The 20722-nt window shown below is 46.7% G+C and overlaps 1 protein-coding gene across 1 annotated transcript; it reads left to right on the top strand.

Moving 5' to 3' along the window:
* The first annotated feature begins 2440 nt into the window (after positions 1–2440).
* Positions 2441–20246, top strand: LOC139229758 (apolipoprotein M-like). The gene is made up of 6 exons (XM_070861328.1): positions 2441–2554; positions 7258–7406; positions 11991–12061; positions 13570–13680; positions 17204–17302; positions 18189–20246. Exons 1-6 carry the CDS (start codon positions 2441–2443, stop codon positions 18206–18208), a joined length of 564 nt encoding a protein of 187 aa, XP_070717429.1. The 3' UTR covers positions 18209–20246.
* Positions 20247–20722: the final 476 nt, after the last annotated feature.

Below are 20722 nucleotides of genomic sequence, written 5' to 3'. Positions count from 1 at the left end.
GCCATGCTCTCAGTCACACACAAAGAGACGGTGAACCAACTTCCCCTGTGGATTGTCCCCGGAGATCTCCCAGCACTGTTGGGGAGAAGCTGGCTGGCAAAACTAAATTGGAAATGGGATGATGTTCACGCCATGTCGTCAGAGGAACGGATCTCCTGCTCAACAGTTCTAAGTCGCTTTGAACATCTCTTTCAGCCAGGTGTGGGCATCTTCAAAGGGGCTAAAGTTAAAATCTACATCACACAGGATGCCAGACCGGTCCATCACAAGGCCAGAGCTGTGCCTTATGTGATGAGGGAAAAGATTGAACACGAACTGGACCGGCTTCTGCGAGAAGGCATTATCTCACCCGTGGAATTTAGCGACTGGGCAAGTCCCATCGTCCCAGTCATGAAGCCTGATGGGACGAATCTGTGGGGATTACAAGTCTACCATAAACAGAGTCTCCCTACAGGACCAATACCCGCTGCCCAGAGCGGAGGACCTATTTGCCACATTGACTGGAGGAAAACTTTTCTCGAAACTAGATCTCACATCTGCGTATATGACGCAAGAACTGACAGAAGAGTCTAAGCTACTCAACAAACATCGAGGCCTTTTTATGTACAATCGATGCCCATTCGGCATCAGGTCGGCAGCTGCTATATTCCAGTGCAACATGGAGAGTCTGCTCAAGTCCATCCCGGGGACGGTTGTGTTTCAAGATGACATACTCATCATGGGCAGGGACACCGACTCCCATCTCCGCAATTTGGAGGAAGTACTAAGTCGATTGGATCGGGTAGGCCTAAGAGTTAAGAAATCCAAGTGTCTGTTTATCGCGCCCAACGTTGAATTTTTGGGCAGAAGGATTGCCGCTGATGGAATCCGCCCAACAGAATCCAAAACCGAAACAATTCGTCTGGCACCCAGGCCCCGGAATGTTTCGGAACTGCGTGCCTTTCTCGGGCTACTCAATTACTTTGGGAACTTTATGCAGAACTTGAGCACGCTGCTGGAGCCTTTCCACGTGCTACTCAGAAAGGGGTGCGATTGGTTTTGGGGGGACGCCCAAGAACACGCCTTCAACAAGGCACGCAACCTTCTATGTTCCAACAGTGTTTTAGCCTTTTTTGACCCAGGTAAAAATCTAGTTCTTACATGTGATGCGTCAGCATACGGGGTCGGATGCGTTTTACAGCATGTCAATGATGCAGGTAAATTACAACCCATTGCTTATGCCTCCAGGTCACTTTCACGGATGGAGCGCGGGTACGATATGGTTGAGAATGAGGCGCTCGCGTGCGTGTACGGTGTCAAAAAGATGCACCAATACCTTTTTGGGACCAAGTTCGCATTAGAAACCGACCACAAACCCCTCACATCCATGCTATCCGAGTGCAAGGCAATAAACGCCAAATCCTCGGCGCGCATTCAGCGGTGGGCACTCATGCTGGTGTCTTACGACTACACAATAAGGCACAGACCAGGCACAGACAACTGTGCCGACGCGCTTAGCAGGCTACCCCTGGCGACCACGGAAGGGTCCGACGAACAGGACTGTGAGATGGTCATGGCAATCAATGCCTTTGAATCCACAGGTTCGCCCATGACGGCTTGCCAAATCAGAGCCTGGACGACCAGCGACCCCACGTTATCCTTAGTCAAAAGATGTGTTTTAACTGGCGACTGGGCAGAGGCTCGCGATGCCTGCCCCGAGGAGATCAAACCTTTCCATAGGCGCATGCATGAACTATCATGACAGGCAGACTGCCTGATGTGGGGCAGCCGAGTAGTTATGCCCTTGCGAGGCAGAGAGGCGTTTGTCTGGGAGCTCCACCGCGATATGACCTGTAACCACAAGCATACTTCACCACCAGGGGTGCACTTGCAGGAGACACTGCATACCTGTTCCACACAGGTATATAAAGGCAGGTCTCAGGCAAGTGAGGCACTCGAGAGCTGTGAAATAAAGGTGCAGGTCCAGAGTGACCTTGACTTCAGCATGAGCCTCGTGTAAGTCTGTACTGCAGGGTCAGGACTTTACAATTTGCACCATGTGCGCTACATGGTTGCAACAAAGGAAAGTAACTTTCTCAAATACATGGACTGTTTATCTTTTAAAAAGTAAAGGACAACCTATAAAGAATGAGCCTTTGGTTTTGGTGTGAAGGACACAAAACAGGAAACGGGTACTTAACTGCTGGAGGTTAGCACTTCTTTGCTGAGTAATATTTTTCTCTCCTGAGGCCCCCCCCCCTCCCCCTCCCCCTCCCTCTCCCTCTCCCTAGCTCTGCTCAAGGTTCAAACTTATTGGGAAATGTGGTTAATGATTGTGATGCTGTTATGCAATACCCAGCATCCAGTGTCCAGCACACTCAGTGTCCACTTGGTCTGCGAAGGCGAGAAGTTTGGGATCGGTGGAAGCAATTCTTGTTTTAGAAATTGCTTTTTTGCAGCCATGTACCAACGACTGTGGTCATGGATGATGTATCTCTTCGGACTCACCATGCAAGCCCTTTGGCAGTGCCAATACGATGACAGGGTGTCGGCTGGAAGCCTCAACAAGACCCAGGTATAAAATAACCCCTGTCCGGCGCAGCTTTTTTCAGGAACTTCAAACCAGCCCTCGTCGGCGGTCCAGGATGGGTAAATATGGGAACGTGGAGTTTTTCCCGGTCGGTTAGGAAGGTGTTGAGGTTGGATTCCTGGCCATGTGTGCTGGGTGGGCTGACTTCAGCCTTGGATGACTGAAGTACACATCAGTGCTTTGGGGAAAGGATAAAGAAATCAGCCTCGGGTTCCTTCCGCTGGATCACTCTGCCTGCTGGAAATTACGGGGAGGGGATTGTGGGGTGTACATGTGATGCCCTCTGTAGTCGAACGGCTTGCTGCGCAGGCCCAGTTCAATATCACAAAGATTTTCACCAGCCTGTAGTTCACACCAGCCTATTTACATAATCGCTGTAATTCTGCTGACTGGTCTGTAATCTGTTAATTCCAGGGCCTAATTGTCCATCACACACAGCCTGAGAAAGCGTGGCATTGCTCTGGAAGGCGCTGCTTGAAAGGGTGGCAGAAGCAGATTCAATAAGCAACTTTCGAAAGTGAAATGGATAAATACTCGAAGGGGAACATTTGCAAGGCTGCGGGGAAAGAGTAGGGGGGTGTGGAATTAATGGTTAGCTCTTTCATAGAGCCGGCACAGGCACGATGGGCTGAATGGCCTTCTGCTGTATGATTGCATGTGAAGAATGGTCAGGAGGCAAGGTGGCGAGGGGCGGTACCACACATGGCAGTACGGGTCTGAACAAACCGGGGCGGAGGGGAAATAATTGTGGGGGGTATGGGAGAGAAAATAAAATGGTCAATCAGGTGATAGAGAGATAGAAGGAAGAGGCAGAAAACTCTAATTAATACAAGACGGTAGGCAGGGTGTGTGGGTGGAACAGTTTGCAAAACAAGAGGGGTAAATGAACTGCAGCGTTTGCACATGGTTGTACAGAACTGCCTTGCACAAAAAAAAGAATGTCGTCATGACTGCAACTTAAAAGGACTTTGGAGCAGATCCAGACTTTGCAGGCTGGTGCAGGACATGCGATAGCCAGCCGGCAGCCCGGTTTTACATCTCGCCTCGTCAGTTCAGTGGGAAATACAAACGGGGGGTAAGATGGAAAACGGGGCTGCCGCGACTCGACCCGTTTTACTCTAGCGCCCAGAGTCAAGATCTAGTCCCACTTTGAGCTTTCGTGAAAGTCTTTGGCAAACTTCTGTTGAGGCAGAACTGAAAGGACCGCGCGTTGTTTTTGAGCTGTATCAACGCGGCTTATCGACCACGCTGTGTAGTTAGAAACAAACAGGCACTGAGTGTATTTTTCCATGAAAGCAGTCACTTTCGGGATGGTTACAGCGCCCCCTACCCTGGCTAAGACCAGTGAAGTCTGCAGAGGCAGAGAGACCAAACATGGGACTGTCTGGGCTTCTGTCACTGGTCATAACAACGTGCATTTGTATAGCACCATTAGCCTGGTAAAACGCCCCAAAGGCGCTTCGGAGGAGCGATTAATCAACCAAAATTTGACACACCTAGCCACGCAACGAGATATTAGGGCAGGGGTCAAAGAGGTATGTTTTCAGGAGCGTCTTAAAGGAGGAGAGGCAGAGATGTTCAGGGAGGGAATTCCAGAGCTTGCGACCTTGGAAGCTGAAGGCACGGCCACCATAGGTGCCGCGATGGAAATTGACCAGAATTGGAGGTGTGCAGAAACCCGGGAGGGTTTTAGGGTTGGAGGAGGTTACAGAGATAGGGAATGGCTCATTTACCCACTAGTATTATAAAGAAAGAAAGGACTTGCATTTATATAGCGCATTTCACAACCTTGGGACGTCCCAAAGCGTTTTACAGCCAATAAAATGCTTTTTTGAAGTGCAGTCACTGTTGTAATGTGGGAAACACAACAGCCAATTTGTGCACAGCAAGCTCCCACACACAGTAATGAGACAATGACCGGATCATCTGTGTTTAGTGATGTTGGTTGAGGGATAAATATTGACCTGTTGCATAGGAACAGGAGGGCTTTACAGGCCTCTGGTGCAGCATTTATACTGCATGTGGTACCTGGAAAGGTGATGCATGTTAATGATTTCAGTTTTGCTCACAGTTCATCAGCAGGACTATGGTGACTGAATAAGTTAAATTCTGGGCTATTTGGCCATTCGACTTCTCGAGCCTGCTCCACCATTCATTTCGATCATGGATCGTCTGAGTTGCCAGACGAGTTCTCTTTTTTCCATTATACGGCCTTATGCTGAGTAATTGAGCTGCGCTTGATGGAGGGACTAAACAGGGCCTTCTCAACTACCCCCGCCCCAGATCATCATTATCATCATAGGCAGTCCCTCGAACGAGGATGACTTGCTTCCATGAGTTCACAGGTGTTTCGATAAAGGACCCGATGTTCCAGTCCTGAACTCCAATTGAGGGGGTGGAAGATGCCTGTGCGTGGATTTTTTTAACGTGTGGTGACCGTTGCACACCAGCCACCACACGGGCTTGACAGAGCTAGGTCTTGGTCCAGTGGCAAGGATTAATCAAGATGACTGGAGACCTGCTCTGCTGCACGGACCTAGCGTGCGCTCCTCAGGGCCCATTACCCTCAGCTGTCGCATCTCTGCCATAAACATTCACCGCACCTCACCACAAACACTCACCACTCATCCGACTCGGCCTTCTCACTCCTCTGTATCTGCCGATGTTCCTGCCCACGCTCCAAAACGGCGTCCAGGGTTTTGATGACGTCATCCAGTCGCCCATCTCAAAATCGTAGACACACTGTGACATCCGTGGCTCAGTGGACAACATTCCCTCGCCTCAGAGTCAGATAGATCGTGGGTTCAAGTCCTACTCCAGAGACTTGAGCACAAAATCTCGGCTGTCACTCCAGTGCAGTGCTGAGGGAGTGCTGCACTGTTTGGAGGTGCCGTCTTCCGGATGGGACATTAAACCAAGGCCCCATCTGCTCCCTCGGGTGGAGGTAAAAGATCCCGTGGCACTATTTTGAATAAAAGCAGGGAGAATTCTCCCCGGTGTCCTGGACAATATTTATCCCTCAACCAGCATCACTAAAGCAGATTATCTGCTCATTATCACATTGGTGTTTGTGGGAGCTTGCTGTGCGCAATGATGGCTGCCACATTTTCTACATTACAGCAGTGACTACACTCCAAAAGTACTTCACTGGCTGTAATGCACTCTGGGGCACGCCCTGAGGTCATGAGAGGCACTGTACAAATCCACGTTGTTCTTCAGAGGGCCAGGGGAAGAGTGTTCCCCATCTCCGGTAAATTATTGTGCATTCCCTGGAAAAGCTAACTGGGAAACCAACAGGAGGTTTCCTCGTTTTATCATCCTGCACTGGCTCCAACTTGGAACTGGCGTGGAGTTATTGATGTGGATAATCAGCAGAGCAGACTGATCTTCCAAGGTCTTCAATGGTGTGTATGACCTCTGGTTATAAGCTACTTGATTTCAGAAAGAGATCCAATAGATTACTAATAAACAGTGGGTAAGCTGCCAATGTCAGATGAAAACATGCCCTTTAATCATTTAGGAAAATAAGGTCACAGCATGTCTGTCAGAGGAATTCAGGGGAAACTTCTTCACCCAGAGAATGGTTAGAATGTGGAACTTGACAGGGAGTAGTTGGGGCAAATAGCATAGATACATTTAAGGGAACAACAACAACATGTATTTAGATAGCGCCTTTAATGTAGTAAAAACATCCCAAGGCGATTTACAGCAGTGTCATAAGACAAAACAGATACATTTAACATCAAGCCACATGAGCCAATTATGGCAGAAAGAGAGAGGTTTTAAGGAGTGTCTGAAAGGAGGAAAGAGAGGTAGAGAGGTTTAGGGAGGGATTTCCAGAGCCACCGATGGTTGAGCGATTATAATCAGTGATGCTCAAGAGGGCAGAATTAGAGGAGCGCAGACATCTGGGGGGAGGGGTATTGTGGGGCTGGAGGAGATTACAGAGATAGGGAGGGGCGAGACCATGGAGGGAGTTGTAAGCAAGGATGAGAATTTTGAAATCGAGGCATTGCTTAACCAGAAGCCAATGTAGGTCGGCGACCACAGGGGGTGATGGATGAGCAGGACTTGGTGCAAGTTACATAAGAACATAAGAATTAGGAACGGGAGTAGGCCATCTAGCCCCTCGAGCCTGCTCCGCCATTCAACAAGATCATGGCTTATCTGGCCGTGGACTCAGCTCCACTTACCTGCCTGCTCCCCGTAACCCTTAATTCCCTTATTGGTTAAAAATCTATCGATCTGTGATTTGAATACATTCAATGAGCTAGCCTCAACTGCTTCCTTGGGCAGAGAATTCCACAGATTCACAACCCTCTGGGAGAAGAAATTCCTTCTCAACTCGAGAAATTCCTTCTCAACTCAGTTAGGACACAGGCAGCCGAGTTTTGGTTAACCTCAAGCTTACGTAGGGTAGAATGTGGGAGGCCAGTCAGGAGTGTGTTGGAATAGTCATAAATACATGAGTTAGAAAGGAATTGAAGGATACATTGATGGGGTGAGATGAAGAGGGGTGGGAGGAGAGTTGAGTGGAGCATAAACACCGGCACGGACCAGTTGGGCCGAATGGCCTGTTTCTGTGCTGCAAACAATTTGTAATGCTTTGTGACCTCTGCTGTTAGCCAAGACCATTTATCTTGCAGTCGCTGCAGCGTTCCCCTGATGGCGTTTGTTTCCTTCCGCAGTACTCTGGCAAATGGTACTTCATCATGATGGCGGCAGACTCGAACACCTCGCTGCTTAGATTCGGGGCCATGGACAATGCCGTCTTCCTGCTCACATCCATGGAGGCCAAGCGGAAGCTGCTGCTGCGAGGAGAATTCCGCCTTAGCCAGTGCGTACTTCACCGAGTATATGGGTTTGCATTGCACCACACCCATACCTTTCAATGTGGGCAGAGAGCCGGCACAAGCTGGCCTCCTTCTGTGCTCTATCATTCTTTGATTCTACATCCAGTATTCTATGTATAAACCCCCGAACCCCTCGATTAGATTCCAGCCTGTAACTTGCTCCCAGGTATCCATTATTCTATATATAAACCACCTGAACCTCTCGATTAGATTCCAGTCTGTAACTCATTCCTGGGTATCCATTATTCTATATATAAACCACCTGAACCTCTCGATTAGATTCCAGTCTGTAACTCATTCCTGGGTATCTATTATTCTGAATATAAACCCCCGAACACCTCGATTAGATTCCAGCCTGTAACTCACTCCCAGGTATCCATTATTCTATATATAAACCACCTGAACCTCTCGATTAGATTCCAGCCTGCAACTCACTCCAGGGTATCTATTATTCTATATATAAACCCCCGAACACCTCGATTAGATTCCAGCCTGTAACTTACTCCCAGGGTATGTCATCTGAACCCCTGACCCCTCAATTATCCAATATTCATCTGACAAACATGCTGTGACATTATTTTTCTAAATGATTAAAGGATATGCTTTCAGCTGCCATTGGCAGCTTACCCTCTGTTTATTCATCATAGGCGGTCCCTCGTATTGAATTCATTGGCTCTGAGGCGCCTCCTCTCCAGGTTGAATAGCCCACTTTCTCTGGCCTTTTCTTAAAACTTAGACTTTGGGGGGTAAATTTAACCTAACCTGCCAATTGGGAAACTGATGGGGGATTGGGTGCGATGCTGATTTTGCATCCCATTGAAGTCGATGTAGGGTAATATAGGGCGGGGTGTAAAACCAGCATTCCACCTGATCCCGTGGGATTCCCACCTGGAGAGTTAGGTTAAAATTACCCCCTAATTCAAGATGTGTGTCTTGCTGGAGAGCGAGAGCAAGAGTGAGTTAAGTTAAACTTTTATAGGACCTTGGTCAGACCACACTTGACTGGGCTCTGTACTATAAAAAGGCCATAAAAGCACTGGAGAAAGTGCAAACAAGATTCAGAAGGGTGGTACCAGAGCTGAGACATTGTAGCTATCGGGAAAGATTGAACCGGTTGAGGTTTTTTTCTTTAAAATGAAAGAGACTACTTAAAGCGGACCTGTTAGAGACATTTAAAATTATGAATGGATTAGACAGCGTAGATGGGGGGAAAATGTTTCCACTAGTGGAAGAATCCAGAAATAGAGGCCATGAATACAAGATAGTTACAAATAAATCCAATAAGGATTTAAGGAGAATTTTCTTTACTCAGAGAATGGTTAACACATGGCACTGACGGCCACAGGAAGTGGTTGAGATAAATAGCATTTTACCCACTGCCGAGCAAGTCCTCCGAGAAGAAAATTCCCGACTAGCAGCGAAAGCGGAAGGGCTGGAAAGCCAGTTTAATGACATCAAAACCGCCTACAGGGTAGCTAGGAGTAAGGGTTTTCAGGATTGTAGTCACGATCAGTGCGACGAAAAGATCAGGAAGCTACAAAGGACTTTGGCTGGGGCTAGAGGCACGGTGTGCTTAATGGCGACTGGATTAAAAAAACATAGAAACATAGAAAATAGGTGCAGGAGTAGGCAATTCGGCCCTTTGAGCCTGCACCGCCATTCAATGAGTTCATGGCTGAACATGCAACTTCAGTACCCCATTCCTGCTTTCTCACCATACCCCTTGATCCCCCTAGTAGTAAGGACTACATCTAACTCCTTTTTGAATATATTTAGTGAATTGGCCTCAACAACTTTCTGTGGTAGAGAATTCCACAGGCTCACCACTCTCTGGGTGAAGAAGTTTCTCCTCATCTCTGTCCTAAATGGCTTACCCCTTATCCTTAGACTGTGACCCCTGGTTCTGGACTTCCCCAACATTAATAAGAACATAAGAATTAGGAACAGGAGTAGGCCATCTAGCCCCTCGAGCCTGCTCCGCCATTTAACAAGATCATGGCTGATCTGGCCGTGGACTCAGCTCCACTTACCCGCCTGCTCCCCATAACCCTTAATTCCCTTATTGGTTAAAATCTATCTGTGATTTGAATATATTCAATGAGCTAGCCTCAACTGCTTCCTTGGGCAGAGAATTCCACAGATTCACAACCCTCTGGGAGAAGAAATTCCTTCTCAACTCGGTTTTAAATTGGCTCCCCCGTATTTTGAGGCTGTGCCCCCTAGTTCTAGTCTCCCTGACCAGTGGAAACAATCTCTCTGCCTCTATCCTGTCTATCCCCTTCATTATTTTAAATGTTTCTATAAGATCACCCCTCATCCTTCTGAACTCCAACGAGTAAAGACCCAGTCTACTCAATCTATCATCATAAAGTAACCCCCTCATCTCTGGAATCAGCCGAGTGAATCGTCTCTGTACGCGCTCCAAAGCTAGTATATCCTTCCTTAAGTAAGGTGACCAAAACTGCACGCAGTACTCCAGGTGCGGCCTCACCAATACCCTGTACAGTTGCAGCAGGACCTCCCTGCTTTTGTACTCCATCCCTCTCGCAATGAAGGCCAACATTTCTTTTGCCTTCTTGATTACCTGCTGCACCTGCAAACTAACTTTTTGGGATCCATGCACAAGGTTGCAGCCCCTGTTCCATTATTTGAAGGGGCTGCTCCTGAAATTCTGGCTGCACTTCAGTCCCACTCTTCTGATCTTTGGGCACCCTGTGCAGAGGGGAGCGGGTAGGTCCGAAGGCCTCCTCGTAGGACTGCTCCTGGGCACGGCCAAGGGTGCCATCAGCCGGTCCAGGCAGCGGGCGGTCGAGGGGGTCGTTCAACCTGACTGCCTGCCTCTCTTCTGCTCTTACATCCGGTCCAGGGTGTCCTTGGAGATGGAGCACACGGTGTCCACCGGTACGCTCGCGGCCTTCCGCGAGAGGTGGGCACCAGAGGGACTGGAGTGCATCATCACGCCCGGCAACCAAATTTTAATTTGATTTTACGTTTTAAAGTTTAATTTGTTTTAATTGCCGGTGCTTTTAGTGTCCCCTTCCCTTTTATAGGGGGCACTGGGGAAAAATTGTGATTTTAGTGCCCAAAAAAAAACCCCAAAAAAAAGAAAAACACAAAAAAAAAGGAAAAAAAGGGCCTTGTAAATGTCTGGTGTGTCACCCAGGTCGGGTGGCACGGTTTAATGTTTTGCAGGTAGACTCTAAAAGAGTTTCCATGCACAAGGACCCCCAGGTCCTTCTGCACTGCAGCATGTTGTAATTTCTCCCCATTCAAATAATATTTCCTTTTACTGTTTTTTTTTCCCCAAGGTGGATGACCTCACATTTTCCGACATTGTATTCCATCTGCCAAACCTTAGCCCATTCGCTTAACCTATCTAAATCTCTTTGCAGCCTCTCTGTGTCCTCTACACAACCCGCTTTCCCACTAATCTTTGTGTCATCTGCAAATTTTGTTACACTACACTCTGTCCCCTCTTCCAGGTCATCTATGTATATTGTAAACAGTTGTGGTCCCAGCACTGATCCCTGTGGCACACCACTAACCACCGATTTCCAACCCAAAAAGGACCCATTTATCCTGACTCTCTGCTTTCTGTTCACCAGCCAATTCTCTATCCATGCTAATACATTTCCTCTGACTCCGCGTACCTTTATCTTCTGCAGTAACCTTTTGTGTGGCACCTTATCGAATGCCTTTTGGAAATCTAAATACACCACATCCATCGGTACACCTCTATCCACCATGCTCGTTATATCCTCAAACAATTCCAGTAAATTAGTTACACATGATTTCCCCTTCATGAATCCATGTTGCGTCTGCTTGATTGCACTATTCCTATCTCGATGTCCCGCTATTTCTTCCTTAATGACTGGACGTCACCATAACCCAGGTCGGCGATTGAAGCGTGGGCAGTTACAACAGGAGCGGCGAGGTCGAGGCGAAGGAGCGGCGAGAGATTGCAGAGCGATGTGATCAGGCCCAGGAGATGCATGAGTTATGGTGGCCAGAAGAGGCGAGGGCCCAGGGGCGGCACAGGCCAGCCCACACTGCAATATGTGTGCACACTAGGTCCATGCAGCAGAGCTGGGCTCCAGTCATTTTGGTTAATCCTTGCCACTGGACCAAGACCAAGCCCGTGTGGTGGCTGGGGTGCAACGGCCACCACACGTTAAAAAAAATCCACGCAAGGCATCTTCCTTGCTTCAACATGTAGTTCGGGACCTTGAATATTATGTCCTTCATTGAAACACCGGTGAACTCATCCCTTTTTGGCGTGGAAGCAAGTCATCCTTGATACGAGGGACTGCCTATAATGATGATATACCCAGTGCACTGTTATTTAATATAAACAGGATAGAGGTTGGATTTACTGGGGAACATCTGACTGTATAGCTCAGGTGCAGCACTGCCTTATTTCCGGTGAAGTTCACGTTGAAGTTCTGTGATGCTCAGGGACCTGTAACCCAGCTTAAATCAGCATCTTTGGCAGAGGAGGAGAGAGAGTAATCAGGGTCTTCAGTTGAGGCTGAAGAGTAATCAGGACATTACTTTCTGTTGTTCCACAGAACCATGACCTGTTTGTCTCGAGAATGGTCCTATCACATCAGCAACGAGACGCAGGAGATGATCCTGGAAGGTGAGCTCAAAACAGGCGGGAATCCACCAGAGTGTTGCCAGTCATCCACTATTTCATAGCTCAAATCCGTCAACTTTCACATTCTTACCCAACAAACAGTATGTACCTTTATATTGGCAAGTGGGTTCGCCCCAGTATTATGCTGTGTGCTGCTGTGTTGCATATATAGGAACATTACACATAGGGTCAGGAGGAGGCCATTCAACCCTTCGAGCTTGATCAATGAGATTGATCGTGGCTGATCTGGATCCTAACTCCATCAACCCACCTTGGCTCCATATCCTTTTATACCATTGTCTAGCAAAAATCCATCGATCACAGATTTAAAACTACTACATGAACTTGCATCTGCTGCTTTTCCTAGGATAGAGTTCCACACTTCTACCACCCTTTACATGACAGAGTGTTTCCTAATTTCTCTCCTGACTAGCCAGGCTCTGAATTTAAGGTTATTGTCCCTTATTCTGGACTGCTCCACCCCCCCCCCCCCTCCCTCCCACCTCCCCCCCCCCCTCCCTCCCACCTCCCCTTACCAGCAGAAAATGTTTCTCTCCATCTACCCTATCAATTCCTTTCCCAATCTTAACATCCTCAAATTACAACTTTACCTTCTGTATTCCAGGGAATACAAGCCTAGTTTAGAGAATCTTTCATACCCAGTGTATTGTTATGTAATGTACACAGGAAAGTTAGACCCAGTGGTTGTAGTTGTTGGAGGTCAATCATCTCAGCCGACAGTGCTGCAGGAGTTCCTCAGGGCAGCGTCCTTGCACAACTATCTTCAGCTGCTTCATCAATGGGCCTCCCTCGATCATAAGGTCCAAAGTGGGTTTGTTCACTGATCATTGCAGTGTTCAGCTCTATTTGCAATTCCTCAGATAATAAAGCAATACATCCCCACATCCAGCAAGACCTGGACAACATTCAGCCTCGCGTTAATATGTGGCAAGCAACACTGGTGCCACACAAGTGTCAGGCAATGACTATCTCCAAAAGAAAGAATCTAAACACCTCCCCTTGAAATTCAATGGCATTAACACCTCAGGGACTGGGTGGTGCAGTGGGTCAGACACTGTCCTTTCCCCCTCTGGGACTAGGTGGTGCACTGGGTCAGACAGTGTCCTTTCCCCCTCTGGGACTGGGTGGTGCAGTGGGTCACACACTGTCCTTTCCCCCTCTGGGACTGGGTGGTGCAGTGGGTCACACACTGTCCTTTCCCCCTCTGGGACTGGGTGGTATAGTGGGTCACACACTGTCCTTTCCTGCTCTGGGACTGGGTGGTGCAGTGGGTCAGACACTGTCCTTTTCCCCCTCTGGGACTGGGCGGTGCAGTGGGTCCAACATCATTCACTCTGGGACTTGATTTCAATGCTCTTTGTCTATAACAACTAGAGATAAATAAGCTGGGGGTTGGAAGGCAATGAAAAAAAAAGCTCCTGATGCTGTCAAAGCCGCTGATGAGCTTGTTTGGTTCTGACACATCTGTTCCATGTATGTCTTTGTTCAAGGCCGTCCTGAGCAGAGGACAGAGCTCTTTGTGAAGGAGGGTGATGATTATATCCTGCTACTAGAAACGCAAGAAGGAGGACTGGAGACATTCAGGAGGCTGATGCTTTATGGTAGGAATCAGGCCGCAGGCACAACAAATACATTGTGGATCCAACCAGGGAGCAGAGTACTTTAGATCTGGTAATGTTTAATGAGACTGGATTAATTAATGATCTCATAGTAAAGGATCCTCTTGGGAAGAGTGATCATAGCATGGTAGAATTTCAAATTCAGTTTGAAGGAGAGAACGCTAGGTCTCAAACTAGTGTCCTGAACTTAAATAAAGGCAATTACAAAGGTATGTAGGCAGAGTTGGCTGAAGTGGACTGGGAAAATAGATAAAAGGGTAAGACGGTAGATGAGCAGTGGCATACATTTAAGGAGATATTTCATAACTCTCAGCAAAGATATATTTCAGTGAGAAAGAAAGACCCGAAGGAAATGATGAACCCTCCGTGGCTAACTAAGGAAGTAAAGGATGCTATCAAATTGAAAACAAAGGCATACAATGTTGTGAAGAATAGTGAAAGGCCAGAGGATTGGGACATTTTTAGAAATCGGCAAAGGATGACTAAAGAAATAGCGAGAAGATAGTTTGAGTAAATTAACAAGAAATATAAAAAGACAGTAAGAGCTTCTACAGGTATATAAAAAGGAAGCGAGTAGCTAAAGTAAATGTTGGTCCCTTAGAGGATGAGACTGGGGCATTAATAATGGGAAACCGAGAAATGGCAAAGACTTTGAACAAATATTTTGTATCGGTCTTCATGGTAGAAGACACTAAAAGCATCCCAATAATTGATAATCAAGAGGTTATTGGGAGGTGGAGCTTAAAACAATCACTATCACTAGAGAAAAAGTACTGGGCAAACTAATGGGACTAAAGGTGGACAAGTCCCCTGGACCTGATGGCCTACATCCTAGGGTCTTAAAATAAGTGGCTGCAGAGATAGTGGATGCATTGTTTGTCCCAGCGGATTGGAAAACCGCAAATGTAACGCCCCTATTTAAGAAAGGAGGGAGACAGAAAGCAGGCAACTATAGATCAGTTATAGCCTAACATCTGTCATTGGAAAAATGCTGGAGTTCATCATGAAGGAAGTGGTAGCAGAACATTTAGAAAATCATGATACAGTCAAGCAGAGTCAGCATGGTTTTATGATCGGGAAATCAAGTTCGACAAATTTGCTTAAGTTCTTTGAGGATGTAACGAGCAGGCTGGATAAAGGGGAACCAGTAGATGCCATGTATTTGGATTTCCAGAAGGCATTCGATAAGGTGCCACATAAAAGGTTACTGCACAAGAGCTCATAGGGTTGAGTAATATATTAGCATGTATAGAGGATTGGCTAGCTAACAGAAAACAGAGAGTCAGGATAAATGGGTCATTTTCAGGTTGGCAAACTCGTGAGGTGCCACAGGGATTTACAATCGATATGAATGACTTGGATGAAGGGACTGAGTGTAATGTAGCCAAATTTGCTGCTGATACAAAGATAGGTGGGAAAGCAATTGTGTAAAGGGCACAAAGAATCTGCAAAGGGATATAGATAGGCTAAGTAAGTGGGCAAAAATCTGGCAGATGGAGTATAATGTGGGAAAATGTGAGGCTATCCAGTTTGGGAGGAGAAATAAAAAAGCAAATTATTATTTAAACGGAGAGTAGTTACAAAATGCTGAGGTACATAGGGAAAAAAGTTAGCCTGCAGGTACAGCAAGTAATTAGGAATGCAAATGTAATGTTGACCTTTATTGCAAGGGGGATGGAGTATAAAAGTAGGGAAATCCTGCTACAACTGTACTGGGTGTTGGTGAGATCACACCTGGAGTACTGTGTACAGTTTTGCTCTCCTTATTTAAGGAGGGATATACTTGCTTTGGAGGAAATTCAGAGAAGGTTCACGAGGTTGATTCCCAAGATGAAGGGATTGTCTTATGAAGAAAGGTTTATCAGGTTGGCCTATACTCATTGGAGTTTAGAAGAATGAGAGGGTATCTTATTAAAACCTAGCAGATTCTGAAGTGGCGTGACATGGTAGATGCAGAGAGGATGTTTCCCCTCGTGGAGGAATCTAGAACTAGGGGGCATAGTTTCAAAATAAGGGGTCGCCCATTTAAAACGGAAATGAGGATGAATTTCTTCTCTCAGAGGGTCGTGAATCTTTGGAATTCTCTACCCCATAGAGCTGTGGAGCCTGGGTCATTGAATATATTTAAGGTGGAGATAGATAGATTTTTGAATGATAAGGGAGTCAAGGGTTATGGGGAGCGGGCAGGGAAGTGGAGTTGAGGCCAAGATCTGACCAGCCATGATTTTATTGAATGGCAGAGCAGGCTCGAGGGGCTCCTGCTCCTATTTCTTATGTTCAACCGTTGAGTGGGAAGTGACGGTAAATGTCGGCACAGACTGGTTGGGCCAAACGGCCTGTTTCCATCTTGTAACTTCTATGTGAGGCTAAAAAGGTTAAATTATGAGGGCAGGTTGCAGTCTAGGGTTCTATTCGCTTGAGTACAGAAGATTATTAAGGAGTGATTTAATTAAGATGTTTAAGATAATGAAAGGGTAGGCAGAGAGAAACTATTTCCTCTGGAGGGAGTTCAGAACAAGGGGGCATAACCTTAAAATTAGAGCGGGGCTGTTCATGGATGATGCCAAGAAGCACTTCTTCACACAAATGGTGGTGGAAATCTGAAACTCCCTTCCCCAAAAAGCTGTTGATGCTGGGGGTCAGTTGAACATTTCCAAACTGAGATCGATAAGATTTTTGTTGGGCATGGGTAGTAAGGGTTACAGAAATCTCTGGTCAGGCGTCAACTGGAATGTTGTGTCCAATTCTGGGCACCACACTTTAGGAAGGATGTCAAGGCCTTAGAGAGGGTGCAGAAAAGATTCACGAGAATGGTACCAGGGATGAGGGACTTGAGTTATGTGGAGAGACCGGAGAAGCTGGGGTAGTTGTTCTCCTTGGAGGTCAAGAGGCGATTTGATAGAGGTGTTCAAAATTATGCAGGGTTTTGATCGAGTAAAAAAAAAAGGAGAAACAATTTCCAGTCGGTAACCGGAGCACACTGCTTTAAAGTAATTAGCAAAAGCAGAGGCGACACGAGGAAAAAAATGTTTACGCAGGAAGTTGATGTGATCTGGAAAGCACTGCCTGAAGGGGCGGTGGAAACAGATTCAGTAGTAACTTCCAATGCAAAATTGGGCAAGTACTTGAAGGGGAAAATTTTGCAGGGCTATGGAGAATAAGCGGGGGCGGTGTGGGATTCATTGGATAGCTTTATCAAAGGGCTGGCACAGGCACGATGGGCCGGATGGCCAACTTCTGTGTAAAACACTGGAGACCGTATAAAACCCCAGACCCTCCGGCTCCCGTGAGCAATGCCACGGGAGGCCTTCCAGTTATACGGTGATAACTCACCACATGTCACTGGGTTATAGCACTCTTGCGTGCATCGTGTATGAGAATTGTTGGGAGAGTGGTCAGCCTGAGACATCCATCGATTGCTGTCATTCTGTTGATAAACACGGACCGCGATACCACTAAAACATGCCTCTCTCTCTCTCATTATTTCACTCCTCTCCCAATACAGGCAGGTCTCCGAACCTGACCAACGATCTTCGCCTGCAGTTCGAGCACCGCGCCAGTTGCTTGGACTTGGTAGCCATTCTTGTCTTGGAGCAGGCCCAAGGTTAGTGACAACGGGCGTTTCCCCCCCCCCGCCCCCTTAAGTTTAGGATGCACTCTCCCTCTGTGAAGATGCTGACTTATGCTAGTGTTTGCTTATTAAATAAATAAATAACTTAGTTGGCATAAGAAAGATCTTGCATTTCTCCAGTGCCTTTCACCGCCTCAGGATGTCCCCAAGTGCTCAACAGCCAGTGAAGTACTTTTGAAAGAGCCACTGTTGTGATGTTGGAAACGGGGCAGCCGATTTGTGCACAAGCTCCCACAAACAGCAATGTGATAATGACCAGATAATCTGCCTTGGCGATGTTGGTTGAGGGATAGATATTGGTCAACACACCGGGGACAACTCCCCTCTGCTCTTCTTTGAACAGTGCTGTGGGACCTTTTGCGTCCACCTGAGAGGGCAGACTTGGTCTAACGTCGCATCTGAAAGGCGGCACCTCTGACAGTGCAGTGCTCCCTCAGTACTGACACTGTGAGGAAGTTGTCAACCAAATTTTATGCTCCAGTCTCTGGAGTGGGACTTGAACCCACGACCTTCTGATTCGGACATGAAAGTGCTACCCACTGAACAACGGTTGGCACCCATCTGACGCAGGCAGCACCTGTTGCGTTACAAAGTTATGGAGAGAGGGCGGAGGGGTCCCACGTTAAATCCAGTGTGCGGGCATCAGCTGAAGACAGGTTGAATAGCTTGCCAAGACTCACCCGTCTAGGCTCACACAAGAGTAGCTTTGGTGCCATTGCCCGTGGAATCAAACAGCAAGGACAGCACCTTCAAGAGAGGAGGGAAGAGAGGAAAACAGACAATCATTTCAAATGTGGGCTCAATTCCACAGGTTATCTTTTTGAAATGGCAGTAATTTTTGTTCTCTTTCTTCCTGCAGCACATTGTGAGATTTCTTGATGCCAATTTTCAACTTTCGTTACCTTGTGCCCCAGTACCGCATGGGCTCAATTCATGACCGGCCTTCTCTGCACTCGATATGGGGATGTCCTTTGTGGTGTGAAAGACAATGTCGTTCGTTGATGATTACATTGATTTTGTTGCAATTCACTTTAGTTTCCATTAGGGAACAGCAAATAAAACCCAAATAATTCCATAAATGCCCTTCTGCCTTTTAGATGGAAGGAAGGTAGAGGTGAGGCAAAAGAAATAGAAACCGCTCTTTCGTTTAATCTAGTTTTATTTTGGACCAAGATGTATCATTTCATGTCCTGCAGTACTGCCCTTCTGCCCACAGATGGCGAAGTTGAAACAATTGTTTCTCAGCTCTCAACTTCGGAGAGAATCTTCTCCCCTTCTGTTCCCGAACCATAGGGGCAAGGAAAATCCTAATTTAATTCACACTCTGTGCAAAATTAAAACTCACCACGGGCTGCAGGAGGGGTAGCACAACGGACTTCAATCCACCTAGCCTAAGGAACATAAGAAATAGGAGCAGAAGTCTGCCGGACGGCCCCTCGAGCCTGCTCCGCCATTCAATAAGAACATGGCTGATCTTCGACCTCTACTCCACTTTCCCACCCTATCCCCATATCCTTTGATTCCCTTTGTGTCTATCGATCTCAGTCTTTAATGTACTCAACATCTGAGCATCCACAGCCCACGGGGGCAGAGAATTCCAAAGATTCACCACCCTCCGAGTGAAAAAATGTCTCTTCATCTCCGTCCTAAATGGGCGACCCCTTATTCTGAGACTGTGACCCCTAGTTCCTAGACTCCCCAGCCAGGGGAAAACAACCTCTCACCATATACCCTATAAGAACATAAGAAATAGGAGCAGGAGTAGGCCATAAGGCCCCCGAGAGCCTGCTCCGCCATTCAATAAGACCATGGCTGATCTGATCATGGACTCAGCTCCATTTCCCTGCCCGCTCCCCATAACCACTTATCGTTTAAGAAACTGTCTATTTCTGTCTTAAATTTATTTAATGTCCCAGCTTCCACAGCTCTCTGAGGCAGCGAATTCAACAGATTCACAACCCTCAAGAGAAGAAATTTCTCCTCATCTCAGTTTTAAATGGGCAGCCCCTTATACTAAGATCATGCTCTCTAGTTCTAGTCGTCTCCCTCACCAATGGAAACATCCTCTTTGAATCCACCTTGTCAAGCCCCCTCATAATCTTATACGTTTCTATAAGATCATCTCTCATTCTTCTGAATTCCAATGAGTAGAGGCCCAACCTACTCAACCTTTCCTCATAAGTCAACCCCCTCATCTCCGGCATCAACCGAGTGACCCTTAACTGCCTCCAAAGCAAGTATATCCTTTCGTAAATATGGAAACCAAAACTGCATGCAGTATTCCAGGTGTGGTCCCACCAATACCCTGTACAGTTGTAACAAGACTTTCCTGCTTTTATACTCCATCCCCTTTGCAATAAAGGCCAAGATTCCATTGGCCTTCCTGATCACTTGCTGTACCTGCATACTATCCTTTTGTATTTCATGCACAAGTACCCCCAGGTCCCGCTGTACTGCGGCACTTTACAATCTTTCTCTGTTTAAATAATAACTTGCTCACCCTATCAAGCCCTCTAAGAATTTTACACGTTTCAATGAGATTACCTCTCATTCTTCTCAACTCCAGGGAATATAGGCCCATTCTACTCAATCTCTCCTCATAGATTTCAAAATAATGATGGATGAGCAAGGCTCTTCAGCCATATTAGTTCATCCATCCAGAAATACTCCACTGCACCCTCCCCACTGAAACATCAAATTTTTAAAAATGCATCCAGAATTTTCGCCTTCACACCTCTTATCGGGAATTCTAACCAAGTATTGATCATTCTGTGTAAAACAAACTTCCTGGTGTCAATCCTAAAGCTGCCTTTCACCAGTTTGAATCAATGACCCCTTGTCCTACTCCCCAAATTTAGTTTAAAGTAGCACTTCAGATTGACTGATTCCATTTCATTTACTAACTTGTATACCTTTATAAGCTTACCTAATTACACAGGTACACAAGACAGTAAATGATTTGGAAATGGTAAATCAAGGAAGATTAAAATTAGCCGGTGCTCCTGCTCCTGGTGACTACTGGAAGGTTCAAGTGCGTGTCAGTGTCAGGTGAGGACCGGATCAGATTTGAATGCGACGCACACTGTAATCAAACAGCCAACCAACACTTGCTGCCCAAATTGATGTCGGAGGCTCAGCCATTTGGGAAAGGGTCACCAGTGCACATGCAGACGTACGTACCCCAGAGAGAAGCAGGAGAGGAGGAAACAAAAAGTATTCATCAAGTGGCAATTTAAAAATAACAATTTTGAAATTGAAATTGAAATAGGCACTTCTTTTCCATGTCTGACCTGTTTAAAACATGTACGAGATTGAGCTGATCACAATGTGTCTGTGTCAATCTCTCGACTATGGTCTGTCAGCAGGTTGGTAAAAGAACTTACAATAAAAGAA

The sequence above is a fragment of the Pristiophorus japonicus genome, chromosome 19 (assembly GCF_044704955.1).
Source record: "Pristiophorus japonicus isolate sPriJap1 chromosome 19, sPriJap1.hap1, whole genome shotgun sequence".
Classification (NCBI taxonomy): domain Eukaryota; kingdom Metazoa; phylum Chordata; class Chondrichthyes; family Pristiophoridae; genus Pristiophorus; species Pristiophorus japonicus.
Note: the sequence above shows the minus strand (reverse complement) of the source record. Positions and strands in the feature narration are given on the sequence as shown.